Source organism: Pseudorca crassidens, chromosome 17 (assembly GCF_039906515.1).
Source record: "Pseudorca crassidens isolate mPseCra1 chromosome 17, mPseCra1.hap1, whole genome shotgun sequence".
NCBI classification, from domain to species: domain Eukaryota; kingdom Metazoa; phylum Chordata; class Mammalia; order Artiodactyla; family Delphinidae; genus Pseudorca; species Pseudorca crassidens.
Window position 1 is genome coordinate 42,799,241 of NC_090312.1, and position 15,090 is coordinate 42,814,330.

At 42.6% G+C, this 15,090-nt stretch overlaps 1 protein-coding gene across 3 annotated transcripts in view; it reads left to right on the forward strand.

Moving 5' to 3' along the window:
* The window catches only part of CDH17 (cadherin 17), a 137,513-nt gene that overhangs the window by 96,802 nt on the left and 25,621 nt on the right, over nucleotides 1-15,090 (forward strand). For all 3 annotated transcript variants that reach the window (XM_067711769.1, XM_067711771.1, XM_067711770.1), the window contains exon 12: nucleotides 1,513-1,704. In XM_067711769.1, coding sequence (XP_067567870.1) covers nucleotides 1,513-1,704 — 192 coding nt within the window. The remainder of the gene's footprint in view (nucleotides 1-1,512; nucleotides 1,705-15,090) is intronic.

Consider the following 15,090-nt stretch of genomic DNA (forward strand, 5'->3'; position numbering starts at 1 on the left):
CTAGATTGTTACGTTTGAAGTCAGTTTATGAGGCGGCCCAGAGCCTTGTGACGATGTTCGTAAATCACAATAGGGATAAGGCAGTGACAAAGAACGGGAATTGATTTATGGGAGGGTTTGAGCAGGTAAAAAGTGTGACAATATAACTTGTAGAGTAGGCACTGAGGTTAAGCAAGCGTGAGAGTAAGAGCCTGTTTCTACTCTGCCTCCATTCTCTTGGGCATTTGATCCTTTCTGTGTGTTGTAGTTTCCTTGCATTACATCTAGACGGTGTTTTTAGATTGAGGGTAAGAGTCTTGCATTGGGAATCTCAGAGCTTGGAAAGGCAAACTGGGCCTTAGAAAGGTGAGTCCACTTCTTTCATTGCCGTGGTCCTTTCCTGGACCCTGCCTGTTACCATCTTCATGATCATCATGCCAAGAGACATGATCTGGGGGATTTTCAGCGGAGGAGTGGAAGATGGTCTAGGTCAGTGTTAATTAAGAGCACCTGCTTTGGAGTTGGACAGACATTGGTTTGAATCCCAATTCTGTGACCAGCGAGCTGTGTGGTCTTGGGTGGGTTTTACCTCTTCAGTCTTTTGCTCCTCTGTCAAATGGAGATGATAATATAGCTACTCAGTAGGGTGCTTTGTTGTTTTTTTTTTTTTTTTTGTGGTACGCGGGCCTCTCACTGTTGTGGCCTCTCCCGTTGCGGAGCACAGGCTCCGGATGCGCAGGCTCAGCGGCCATGGCCCACGGGCCCAGCTGCTCCGTGGCATGTGGGATCTTCCCGGACCGGGGCACGAACCCGCGTCCCCTGCATCGGCAGGCGGACTCTCAACCACTGCGCCATCAGGGAAGCCCGGGTGCCTTGTTTTGTTGCTTATCTTTATTGACCACTTATTATGTGCCAGGCATTCAGGGGTTTTATATGCATCGTCTCTGTAAATCACCACAGCACACATGAAGTAGGTTCTGTTATTATTATTATCATCATTATCATCTCCAAGGACAGATGATGAACCTGAGACTTTAAAAAATTAGATAACTTATTTCAGTTCACCCAGGTCATAAGTGACAAGCCTAGGATTCATACCCAGGCCATTTAACTCTGAAGTTCAGGCTCTTAACCACTATTCCCTGATTGATTTAAGAATTAATTAAAATAATGTAAAGTGCCTGACACATTGTAGGTACGCAATACATAGTAGCTATCTATTTGTCTCAACTATAATGATAATTACAGTTATTAAACATATTGGATGTGAGTGGAGGGATATGTTTTAGAATCCTATCAGTAGATCTCTGAGACGTTGTGTTTCCTGGTACAATGGATATCAGTCTACAAGTATGACTGATGTCAAAATCAACTGTAATCCACTCGTTAATAGAAAAAAACATGCTTGGTAAGTATTGATGCAAACTGTGACTTGTGTCCATTCTGAAACCAAGGAGACAAGTTTGCCCTTTGACAATTGTACTCGATGACAATGGACATTCTCATTGTTTCCTTCCCCTGTTTCCTTCCTAGTATGGAAACCTAACTCTCCCTGAAGATACAGCCATTGGAACTGTCATCTTAACCATCCAGGCCACCGACGCTGATGAACCGTATACGGGAAGTTCTAAAATCTTGTACCGAATTACACAGGGAGACAGTGAGGGACATTTGGAGATTGAAACAGATCCTGAAACCAATACTGGATATGTCAAGGTTAAAAAGGTAAATAGCACGTTGAATGGAATTTGTCTTTTTCAAAGGTTAATTTACTTAGGACCATTCAAGGACCTATAAGCAGAGGTGACATATTAGCAGTGACCTCTCAGGTGTGTGATGGACTCCTGGAACACTCTCAGTCATTCCTGTCCTCCCAAAAGACAGAAGGCAGGATTCTTGTTCTGGATCTGTCACTAACTGACCAAGTAGCCTTTGCAGAGTGAGGTAGGATTGACAACTAAAATATATAAACTACAAGATAGAAAATTTTTTAGTATAAGTATGTCCCATGAAATACTTGGGACACACTTATACTAAAAAACTGCTTGTTGTTTACCTGCAATTCCAATATAACCAGTTGTTCTATATTTTTATTTGCTAAATCTTGGGCAAGGTGGTGCTCTGGGCTTTATTTCTCTCTTTGCAAATGTGGGGTATTAGACTAGATGAACCCTGTGAGCCCTTTAGGCTGTTAGACTCTTTATTCTAATGGGCCAGCCATTGGCTCCTCTTTAATAATGACTGGAAATTGGTAGGTTTCCTTTAATAGACAAGTTTTAATAAACAACTTTATTCTTTCACGGCTTCTTCCCTGCCTACCCCTTACTTTCATCTTTTATGGTATTGCTGCGTCCACTGGCTCTTGCTTCGTCTCTCCCTTTGTAAGGACTGGGTAGTCTAGAGCCAAAATCTTGATTACCATGATACTTGCTTTTTAATAGAGGGTCTTCCCATCCTTCCCTCAGTCTAATCCCATCCCCTACTGTGTACAGCTGAAGTTTGACCCTTTCCTCCATGGCTGCCTCATTTATGCTTTAGAGCATGTAAACCGTTTACCAGATGACTCAATAGGAAGCAGCGCTTGTCATCCAATGTAGTTAGAATTAAAAGGGGTCAGAGTTACAGCAATTGAGACTTTGCAGACATGGTTGGATGCTGAAGGTTTGTAGGGCAGTGTGTTGGAGGCTGCAAAAGAAAGCTCTGGAGGAAAGTTTTGACCCAGAATAAAGGAAAGCTGAAGTAGAGGCTGAAAATGAAGACAGAATAATTTCACAGAAAATAGATAGAAGCTCAGGGAGAAAAGTGCTAATGCTGAAGGAAGCCCTGGGGCAGAATCTCAGAATTCTGATACCATTATGACTATATAACCTACTTCTGACAAAGGGCCTCGCTGAGCTGTAGCTGCGAGGTTTTTGTGTGGATCTACTCAAGACATTAGTATTTTGTGTGAGTCTGACATTTGGAAAAGGTGCCGTAACATCTTCCCCCTCTATTTGTGGCTGCCTACATGGAGACAAAGAACCCAGAAGGAAAGGCCAATCTTCAGAGTTTGCAGTGGGTGGTCCAGGCAACATACGTGATCTTTTTGCAGGAGGTAGGGGCAGATAGCTTCTATTCTCCCACAGGCCCAGAGCTCTCTAGGCATCTAAGAGAAGATAAAGCCCTGTCCATCTCAGTATGAATGAGTCCCACATGTCAGTAATTTTTCATGGTGGCTTGTTGTGAATCAAGTTAATTGGACCATTTGTGGCTAAAGGGCACCTATAGGGAAAAATTGATAACCTTGATGATTAGCGGTAGGTAAGGGCTGGAAGTATACTCCCACGTGCTCTTGACACGAGGAGGTACGTTACAGTACAGCAGGCCTCTGGCCAAAATCTTTGTCACATCCTTATTTTGTTTGTGGTTATATTCACAGTGTCCAGAATATCGTCTGGCACATAGTGGAGGTTCAATAAACATTGGTTGCATTGAATAAATAATTGAATTCTGTGCCATGTACAATTAATAACAAGCTGGGACAAAAAACATCATCTAACTTGTGCTTTCGGCTTGTGACGTCCCAGCTCTCTGTCCCTCAGGCACTGTGGGCACAGTACTCTATTGAGAGCATTCATCTGACTGTCCACAGAAAAGGTGTTGATACAGACAACAGAACTGGCGTCCTGGAACTATGAAGGCTATAAGCTGCTGGACTAGCCAGATGCCACACTCTTGTTCATTTAATGACCAAGAGATATACTATATTGTTAACCAAACTGCATGTCTTGAATACCACTAATATCACAAAACCTCTTTGTAGGATCGCTTTGCTAATTAACAAACCTTCTAGTGCAGCTTGAGATAGTGTGAGCTCAAAAACTGTAGAAGCTGCCTCTGGAGTGTGGATCTCTGATTAGGATCTGTCAAATGCTAAGTGACAACCAGCCCAGAGGTGTGGATTCTTGATGAGGATACACTAGATGTTAGCCAACTGCCCCTAGGATGTGTGTACCCACACTGACAGATGTATGTATTCATACAGTTTTCAGTATTTTAAATAAATTAGACTCTATTATGTGGTTTTTCGCGTGTAGCTTAGCCTTACTTCTAATTCCCTCCCCATTAAGCCATCCATTGCTTCAGGACAATTGTGTTGATCATGTTTTAAAAATTTAAAATCCCAATGTAGACTACTTTTTTTTTTTTTTTGCGGTACGCGGGCCTCTCACTGTTGTGGCCTCGCCCGTTGCGGAGCACAGGCTCCGGACGCGCAGGCTCAGCGGCCATGGCACACGGGCCCAGCCGCTCCGCGGCATGTGGAAACTTCCCGGACCAGGGCACGAACTCATGTCCCCTGCATCAGTAGGTGGACTCTCAACCACTGCGACACCAGGGAAGCCCCAGACTACTTTTATTTCCTAATATTTTCTTCATTTTTTTTAACGTCTTTATTGGAGTATAATTGCTTTACATTGTTGTATTATTTGCTGCTGTATAACAAAGTGAATCAGCTCTACATATACATACATCCCCATATCTCCTCCCTCTTGCGACTCCCTCCCACCCTCCCTATCCCACCCCTCTAGGTGGTCACAGGGCACCAAACTGATCTCCCTGTGCTATGTGGCTGCTTCCCACTAGCTATCTATTTTACAATTGGTAGTGTATATATGTCCATGCCACTCTCTCACTTTGTCCCAGCTTACCCTTCCCCCTCCCCATGTCCTCAAGCCCATTCTCTACTTCTGCAACTTTATTCCTGTCCTGCCCCTAGGTTCTTCAGAACTATTGGATTTTTTTCTTTAGATTCCATATATATGTGTTAGCATATGGTATTTGTTTTTCTCTTTCTGACTTACTTCACTCTGTATGGCAGACTCTAGGTCCATCCACCTCACTACAAATAACTCAATTTCGTTTCTTTTCATGGCTGAGTAATATTCCATTGTATATATGTGCCACATCTTCTTTATCCATTCATCTGTTGATGGACACTTAGGTGGCTTCCATGTCCTGGCTATTGTAAATAATGCTGCAATGAATATTGTGGTACATGTCTCTTTTAGAATTATGGTTTTCTCAGGGTATATGCCCAGTAGTGGGATTGCTGGGTCGTATGGTAGTTCTATTTTTAGTTTTTTAAGGAACCTCCATACTGTTCTCCATAGTGGTTATATCAATTTACATTCCCACCAACAGTGCAAGAGGGTTCTCTTTTCTCCACACCCTCTCCAGCATTTATTGTTTGTAGATTTTTTGATGATGACCATTCTGACCCGTGTGAGGTGATACCTCATTATAGTTTTGATTTGCATTTGTCTAATGATTAGTGTTGTTGAGCATCTTTTCATGTGTTTGTTGGCAATCTGTATATCTTCTTTGGAGAAATGTCTATTTAGATCTTCTGCCCATTTTGGGATTGGGTTGTTTGTTTTTTTGATATTGAGCTGCATGAACTGCTTGTATATTTTGGAGATTAATCCTTTGTCTGTTGATTCATTTGCAAATACATTCTCCCATTCTGAGGGTTGTCTTTTTGTCTTGTTTATGGTTTCCTTTGCTGTGCAAAAGATTTTAAGTTTCATTAGGTCCTATTTCTTTCTTTATTTTTTTAATTTCCATTTCTCTAGGAGGTGGGTCAGAAAGGATCTTGCTGTGATTTATGTCATAGAGTGTTCTGCCTATGTTTTTCTCTAAGAGTTTTATAGTGTCTGGCCTTACATTTAGGTCTTTAATCCATTTTGAGTTTATTTTTGTGTATGGTGTTAGCGAGTGTTCTAATTTCATTCTTTTACATGTACCTGTGCAGTTTTCCCAGCACCACTTATTGAAGAGGCTCTCTTTTCTCCATTGTATATTCTTGCATCCTTTATCAAAATAAGGAGACCATATGTGCGTGGGTTTATCTCTGGGCTTTCTATCCTGTTTCATTGACCTGTATTTCTGTTTTTGTGCCAGTACCATATTGTCTTGATTACTGTAGCTTTGTAGTATAGTCTGTAGTTGGGGAGCCTGATTCCTCCAGCTCCATTTTTCTTTCTTAAGATTGCTTTTGCTACTTGGGGTCTTTTTTGTTTCCATACAAATTGTGAAATTTTTTGTTCTAGTTCTGTGAAAAATGCCATTGGTAGTTTGGTAGGGATTGCATTGAATCTGTAGATTGCTTTGGGTAGTAGAGTCATTTTCACAATGTTGATTCTTCCAATCCAAGAACATGGTATATCTCTCCATCTATTTGTGTCGTCTTTAATTTCTTTCATCAGTGTCTTATAGCTTTCTGCGTACAGGTCTTTTGACTCCTTAGGTAGGTTTATTCCTAAGTATTTTATTCTTTTTGCTGCAATGGTAAATGGGAGTGTTTCCTTAATTTCTCTTTCAGATTTTTCATCATTAGTGTATAAGAATGCCAGAGATTTCTGTGTATTAATTTTGTATCCTGCTACTTTACCAAATTCATTGATTAGCTCTAGTAGTTTTCTGGTAGCATCTTTCGGATTCTCTATGTATAGTATCATGTCATCTGCAAACAGTGACATTCTTATTCCTTCTTTTCCAGTTTGGATTCCTTTTATTTCTTTTTCTTCTCTGATTGCTATGGCTAAAACTTCCAAAACTAAGTTGAATAATAGTGGTGAGAGTGGGCAACCTTGTCTTGTTCCTGATCTTAGTGGAAATGGTTTCAGTTTTTCACCATTGAGAATGATGTTGGCTGTGGGCTTGTCATATATGGCCTTTATTATGTGGAGGAAAGTTCCCTCTATGCCTACTTTCTGGAGGGTTTTTATCATAAATTGGTGTTGAATTTTGTCAAAAGCTTTTTCTGTATGTATTGAGATGATCATATGTTTTTCATCCTTCAATTTGTTACTATGGTGTATCATATTGATTGATTTGCATATATTGAAGAATTCTTGAATTCCTGGGATAAACCTCTCTTGATCATGGTGTATGATCCTTTTAATGTGCTGTTGGATTCTGTTTGCTAGTATTTTGTTGAGGATATTTGCATCTATGTTCATCAGTGATATTGACCTGTAGTTTTCTTTTTTTTGTAACATCTTTGTCTTGTTTCGTTATCATGATGATGGTGGCCTCGTAGAATGAGTTTGGGAGTATTCCTCCCTTTGCTATATTTTGGAAGAGTTTGAGAAGGATAGGTGTTAGCTCTGCTCTAAATGTTTGTGAATGTTCTAAATGTTTCGCCTGTGAATCAATCGGGTCCTGGGATTTTGTTTGATGAAGATTTTTAATCACAGTTTCAATTTCAGTGCTTGTGATGTGTCTGTTCGTATTTTTAATTTCTTCCAGTCTCAGTCTTGGAAGGTTGTACTTTTCTAAGAATTTGTCCATTTTATTGGCATATAGTTGCTCGTAGTAATCTCTCATGATCCTTTGTACTTCTGCAGTATCAGTTATTACTTCTCCTTTTTCATTTCTAAGTCTGTTGATTTGAGTCTTCTCCCTTTTCTTCTTGATGAGTCTGGCTAATGGTTTATCAATTTTGTTTATCTTCTCAAAGAAACAGCTTTTAGTTTTACTGAACTTTACTATCATTTCCTTCATTTCTTTTTCATGTATTTTTGATCTCATCTTTATGATTTATTTCCTTCTGCTAACTTAGGGTTTTTTTGTTATTCTTTTTCTAATTGCTATAGATGTAAGGTTACATTGTTTTTTGAGATTTTTCTTGTTTCTTGAGGTAGAATTGTAGTGCTATAAACTTCCCTCTTAGAAATGCTTTTGCTATATCCCACAGGTTTTGGGCCATCGAGTATTCATTGTCATTTGTTTGTAGGTATTTTTTAATTTCCTCTTTGATTTCTTGAGTGATCTCTTGGCTATTTAGTAGCGTGTTGTTGAGCTTCCTTGTGTTTGTATTTTTTACAGTTTTTTTTCCTGTAATTGATATCTAGTCTCATAGCATTGTGGTCAGAAAAGATAGTTGATACGATTTCAATTTTCTTAAATTTACCAAGGCTTGATTTGTGACCCAAGATGTGATCTATCCTGGAGAATGTTCCATGAGCACTTGAGAAGAAAGTGTATTCTGTTGTTTTTGGATGGAATATCCTATAAATATCAATTAAGTCCATCTTATTTAATGTATCATTTAAAGCTTGTGTTTCCTTATTTATTTTCATTTTGGATTATCTGTTCATTGGTGAAAGTGTGGTGTTAAATTCTCCTACTATTATTGTGTTACTGTCACTTTCTCCTTTTATGGCTGTTAGCATTTGCCTTATGTGCTCCTATGTTGGGTGCATAAATATTTACAATTATTATATCTTCTTCTTGGATTGATCCCTTGATCATTATGTAGTGTTCTTCTTTGTCTCTTGTAATAGTCTTTATTTTAAAGTCTGTTTTGTCTGATATGAGAATTACTACTCCAGCTTTCTTTTGATTTCCATTTGCATGGAATATCTTTTTCCAACCCCTCACTTTCAGTCTGTATGTGTCTCTAGGTCTGAAGTGAGTCTCTTGTAGACAGCATATATATGGGTATTGTTTTCATATCCACTCAGCCAGTCTATGTCTTTTGGTTGGAGCTTTTAATCCATATACGTTTAAGGTAATTACTGATATGTATGTTCCTATTACCATTTTCTTAATTGTTTTGTGTTTGTTATTGTAGGTCTTTTCCTTCTCTTGTGTTTCCTGCCTAGAGAAGTTTCTTTAGCATTTGTTGTAAGGCTGGCTTGGTGGTGCTGAATTCTCTTAGCTTTTGCTTGTCTGTAAATGTTTTAATTTCTCAGTGAATCTGAATGAGATTCTTGCTGGGTAGAGTAATCTTGGTTGTAGGTTTTTCCCTCTCATCACTTTAAATATGTCCTGTCACTCCCTTCTGGCTGCAGAGTTTCTGCTGAAAGATCAGCTATTAACCTTATGGGGATTCCCTTGTATGTTATTTGTTGCTTTACCCTTGCTGCTTTTAATATTTTTTCTTTGTATTTAATTGTTGACAGTTTGATTAATATGTGTCCTGGCATGTTTCTCCTTGGATTTATCCTGTATGGGACTCTTTGTACTTCCTGGACTTGATCAACTATTTCCTTTCCCATATTAGGGAACTTTTCAACTATAATCTCTTTAAATATTTTCTCACTCCCTTTCTTTTTCTCTTCTTCTTTTGGGTCCCCTATAATTCGAATGTTGGTGCGTTTAATGTTGTCCCAGAGGTCTCTGCAATTGTCCTCCACTCTTTTCATTCTTTTATCTTTATTCTGCTCTGCAGTAGTTATTTCCACTATTTTACCTTCCAGGTCACTTATCCATTCTTCTGCCTCAGTTATTCTGCTACTGTTTCCTTCTGGAGAATTTTTAACTTCATTTATTGTGGTGTTTATCATTGTTTGCTCTTTAGTTCTTCTAGGTCCTTGTTAAATGTTTCTTTATTTTCTCCATTCTGTTTCCATGGTTTTGGATCATCTTTGCTATCATTACTCTGAATTCTTTTTCAGGTAGACTGCCTATTTCCTGTTCATTTGTTTGGTCTGGTGGGTTCTTATCTTGCTCCTTCATTTGCTGCATATATCTCTGTCTTCTCATTTTGCTTAACTTACTGTGTTTGGGGTCTCCTTTTCACAGCCCGCAGGTTTGTAGTTCCTGTTGTTTTTGGTGTCTGCCCCCAGTGGGTAAGATTAGTTCAGTGGGCTGTGTAAGCTTCCTGGTGGAGGGGACTGGTGCCTGTGTTCTGGTGGCTGAGGCTGGATCTTGTCTTTCTGTTGGGCAGGACCATGTCCAGTGGTGTATTTTGGGGTGTCTGTGGACTTATTATGATTTTAGGCAAACTCTCTGGTAATGGGTGGAGTTGTGTTCCTGTCTTGCTAGTTGTTCTGCAGGAGGTATCCAGCACTGGGGCTTGCTGGTCATTGAGTGGAGCTGGGTCTTAGCGTTGAGATGGAGATTTCTGGGAGAGCTCTTGCTGTTTGATATTATGTGGGGCCAGGAGGTCTCTGGTGGCCCAATGTCCTGAACTCAGCTCTCCCACCTCAGAGGCTCAGGCCTGACACCTGGCTAGAGCACCAAGACCTTGTCGACCACACAGCTCAGAAGAAAAGGGAGAAAAAGATAGAAAGAAAGAAAAATAAATAAAATTAATAAACTAAAAAAAAATTTTAATTATTAAAATAAAAAAAATTTAAAAAGAAGAGAGCAGCCAAACCAATAAACAAATCCACCCATGATAACAAGTGCTAAAAACTGAACTGAGATAACCATATAAATCAGAAACTAGTCAGTCGCATACAACAAACCCAAAGTCTACAGTTGCTCCCAAAGTCCACCTCCTCAGTGTGGGATGATTCATTGTCTATTCAGGTATTCCACAGATGCAGGGTACATCAAGTTGATTGTGGAGATTTAATCTGCTGCTCCTGAGGCTGCACAGAGAAATTTCCCTTTCTCTTCTTTGTTTGCACAGCTCCTGGGGCTCAGCTTTGGATTTGGACCCGCCTCTGCATGTAGGTCATCCTCTGGTGTCTGTTCTTCGCCCAGACAGGAGGGGGTTAAAGGAGCTGCTGAATAGGGGGCTGTGGCTCACTCAGGCCGGGGGGAGGGAGAGGTATGAAATGCAGGGAGAGCCTGTGGCGGCCGAGGCCAGTGTGACGTAGCAACAGCCCAAGGCACGCCGTGTGTTCTACCGGGGAAGTTGTCCCTGGATCACAGGACCCTGGCAGTGGCGGGCTGCATAGGGTCCTGGTAGGGGAGGTGTGGATAGGGACCTGTGCTTGCACACAGGCTTCTTGGTGGCGGCAGCAGCAGCCTTACCATCTCATGCCCGTCTCTGGGGTCCGCACTGATAGCCGCGGCTCGCACCCTTCTCTGAAGCTTGTTTAGACGGTGCTGTGAATCCCCTCTCCTCGTGCACCCCGAAACAATGGTCTCTTGCCTCTTAGGCAGGCCCAGATTTTTTCCTGAACTCCCTCCCGGCTAGGCATGGCGCACTAACCCCTTCAGGTTTTGTTCATGTCACCAACCCCAGTCCTCTCCCTGGGATCCGACCTCCAAAGCCCGAGCCTCAGCTCCCAGCCCCGCCCGCCGCGGGCGGGTGAGCAGACAAGCCTCTCGGGCTGGTGAGTGCTGGTCGGCATGGATCCTCTGTGCGGGAATGTCTCCACTTTGCCCTCTGCACCCCCGTTGCTGTGCTCTCCTCCGTGGCTCTGAAGCTTCCCCGCTCCGCCAACCGCAGTCTCCGCCCGCGAAGTGGCTTCCTAGTGTGTGGAAACTTTTCCCCTTTCACAGCTCCCTCCCAGAGGTGCGGGTCCCGTCCCTATTCTTTTGCCTCTGTTTTTTCTTTTTTTTTTTTTGCCCTACCCAGGTACGTGGGGAGTTTCTTGCCTTTTGGGAAGTCTGGGGTCTTCTGCCAGTGTTCAGTAGGTGTTCTGTAGGAGTTGTTCCACATGTAGATGTATTTCTGATGTATCTGTGGGGAGGAAGGTGATCTCCACGTCTTACTCCTCTGCCATCTTGAAGCTCCTCTCCCTGATATTTTCTTAATCACAATTCTATCAGCACCTGTTCATATGAATTACAAATGTGCTAACGCAGGTAAAATTCACCGAGGAGCACACACTCCACAACTGAAGCCCCTTGTGCTTCATGAAGCACTTCTGCACAGGCTCCTTTTCTTCTCACGCTGACTCTGAGGGAGGCGGAAAGAGCCCCGCTGTACAGATGAGGTTCAGGCCCACAGCAAGATACAGTCAGTCCCCCAGGGATGGCAGAGTTGGGAACTTGACCCCAGGCTTCTGACTCCCTTCAGGAAATGATTTCTGTTGGGGCCTGGCATTGCCATTTACTAGCTCTGCGACCTTGACCGAATGTTGTAACCTCAGACCTCAGTTTTCTGATCTGAAACATTGGGGAAATGGCAGCACCTTCTTGATAAGGACATTGGAGGATTCAGTGTGAAAATACATATATAGCTCTTAACACAGCCCCCAGCAGGTAGCAGTCAATTTAATGAATGTCCAGCATTATCTTAATTCTAATTAATTAGAGTGAGGGCAGAAGCCAGGATTCTGCCTGTGGATAGATGTGTTTTCGCTTCTTGCCAAGGGGACCAAACTTGTCTAATCCAAGAGTCAAATGGTGCCCACTGGGGACTGCTGACTCAGCCTCTCTATGGGAGGACCTGGAAATCAGTAATTTTAGTGCCTGCAAAGTGTTTCTCCTTTACTCTTGCATTACTACCACACTTCACTTTTGACACCAGGTTTGTGGGTATTCCACACATCAAGCCATTATCCAACACCAGGCTGATGTCCTACACTTTAACTCAGTTCTGACACTGTCTACCTGGAGATAGCATCAGACCCCACAGGTTAAGGACTCAGTCCCACAAGACTCCTCCGCACCCCACTTCAAGAGTCAATTGCAAGTCCTAGGTTTTCACCTGTACTTCTGACCGACTGGCTATAAATCAGAGGTTCCCATGACTCTCTCCTTGGGTTGGATCATTTGCTAGAACAGCTCACAGAGCTCAGGGAAACATATTTACCAATTTTTATTTAATAAAAGATATGATAAGGGATATAGATGAGCAGCCAGATGAGGAGATACATAGGGCGAGGTCTGGGAGGGCCCCAAGAGTAGGAGCTTCTGTCCATGGAGTTAGGGTGTGTATCCACTTTCCCAGCACATGGATGTGTTCACTAACCCACAAGCTCTCTGAAGGCCTTACTTTGGGGATTTTTACTGAGGCTTCATCATGTAGACATGATTGATCATTAACTCAATCTCCAGCCCCTCTCCCCTTCCGGTGGGTGGGGTGGGTGTGGGGCTGAAAGTTCCAAGCTTCTAATCATGGCTTGGTCTTTCTGGTAACCAGCCCCCATCCTGAAACCATTCAAGGAGCCACCAAGAGTCACCTCATTAGAATAAAAGGCACTCCTATCATCCGGGAAATTCCAAGGGATTTAGGAGCTCAGTGTCAGGAGCCAGGGGCAGAGACCAATATATACATTTTTTATCGTTTCACTTGCCCCAAGTGATGCTTAGGATTAAGCAAGTTTTAGAAGCGCTGTCCTCTCTCTGTTTACTGCTGCCCCAAGCTCTCGCCTGTTGTGTGGTAGATCATCATACCCTTGGGACCAAGCAGGTGTCAGGAGCCAGGGAGCCTATTTCTTTGAGCCCTGCCTGGCTCATCAATAACTCTCCTGGCACCCCCTTTCTTGAAATTCAGGGGTTTGTTTTGGCTTTAATTTTCTTTTTTTATACAAATTTTGTCACTTCTTCATTATGGCTGATTCTTTTTCATTCTTAGTACGTGACTTATTTTTGACCAGCAAGGGTATCATCTGGAAAACTAATGTGCACTTTTTCCTCATCACCGATGATTGGTGTAAATGTTAAATATCCCCAGTCTCAATTCCTTTCCTTCGGCACTTTATCTCTGCTTCCAGGTTGAATCTAAATCATGGGGTTTGACCTTTTGAGCAGTTGTATGCAGAAGAGCGATGGTGGCATGAGCATGTGTTTTCAGCTTACCTGAGGAGTAAGTTGCCCAGATGGGCCCGAGGTAATCCCAAGAGGCCGTGAGGGTCTCTTGACCTGGCTTTGCAGACCTGCCATGTCATGAAAGACAGTATACGTGGTTTGACAAGGCTCGTCCTTGATTCCACTCTGCTGATTATCATTTGCAAATTTAGCATCTTCCATTTCTAATTTTATCCCTGGAAAACTTGGTTCAGTGTTTTTCCTGGTGTGAAAGTTAAGCAGACTGATTGATGGCAGGCTGATTCTTCCATTCAGTAAGTGTTTCAGGAGCACTGACACCCTCTCCTAGGAGGGTGACTCCCAAGAGACTGACACTGGTCTCCCTGCCCAGGTCAGATGAATTCAAATCCACCCCTCCCATGGCTGCTCCCAGAGTTAACTTTCTACAACACAAATCCCCGCCCCTGTCAGTCTTGTGCTCACCACCTCTCTCTCCTCATCAAGGATAAAGTCCCAACTTCTTAGCTTGATGTGTATCTTCACTGTCATCTCTCTCTTCTCTCAGCTTCACATGTTCTGTTCTGGTAACACAGGCTGCTCCACCTCTGCAGATATACCATCTCATTTCTTTACCCCTCACCTCTGGTGACCACACGAAGGGATGGAAAAGCCAGGGAGGGGACTTAGGACCTGATGGTAAGAATGGGGGGTGTGCATCCTCTGCCTGAGCACATAGAACGCTCTGCTGCCTGTCTGAGCTTGGGTGTGGCTGGACCCACAAGGAACAGAGTGCTGTGTCCTTTATCCACACGGCAGTCTTGCTCTGGGGGCCGCTGCCTTCCTGCTCCATCAACCAGACCTTCTCAGTTTGACACCCCTGCCCTTATCCCCTGAGATGATGAGTGGGTCCCTGGGAGTCAGATGCTCCAGCTTCCACACACCTCCTCACAACCCCCAGGTGAGCGGCCCTTTCAGACCATGTGGTAGTGATCAAGAGGTCATCATGGGGTTGTGCCCTACGGGCAGTGGGTGCTTATGTCTATGAAAAACCTCATTTCTACATCGTAGCTAGCTTACAAAATTTTATATCCTGTATTTTAACAAAGGTCAATTGATTCTTATTTTCTATCTCAAATGACCTTGAGTCTTCATACTTAATTCTTTCTCTTCCATATGGGCAAACTTTCTATTATACTTTCTTTTGAACTAGAAGTTGGGTTGTGATGTTGTGTGTGTTTGTGTGTACGTGGAGGAGAGGGTTTCTAGAGAGTGGGGATTTTCTCCAGGATCTCTTTCCCACTGGAGTCTGCGAGGGCTTGAGAAGGACCGAGGGCTTCTCATTTTTACCTATCCTAATGGATATACTATGGGCACTGCATGTCAGGGAAGTGATGAGAAGCAAAGAAGAATATAACACAGTTCCTCTCCTCAGAGAGCTCATGGTCAATAAGGATCTAGAATACATAACCAAACAATTAGAATCCTGAGTTAAGTATGATGAGATTACAGACGACATGGAGCTCACCCATTTGTGGATAGAGAGGAAGGTCCAGGGAAGCCAATATGGTGAGGACAGCATTGAGCCAATTTTTGACTGAGGGGGAGAATTTTTTCAGATGTTGGGGAAGGGCAGGCCAAGCTAATGCAATCATGTGTCAATTTTTCTCTTCATGAAAGGATACTACCATT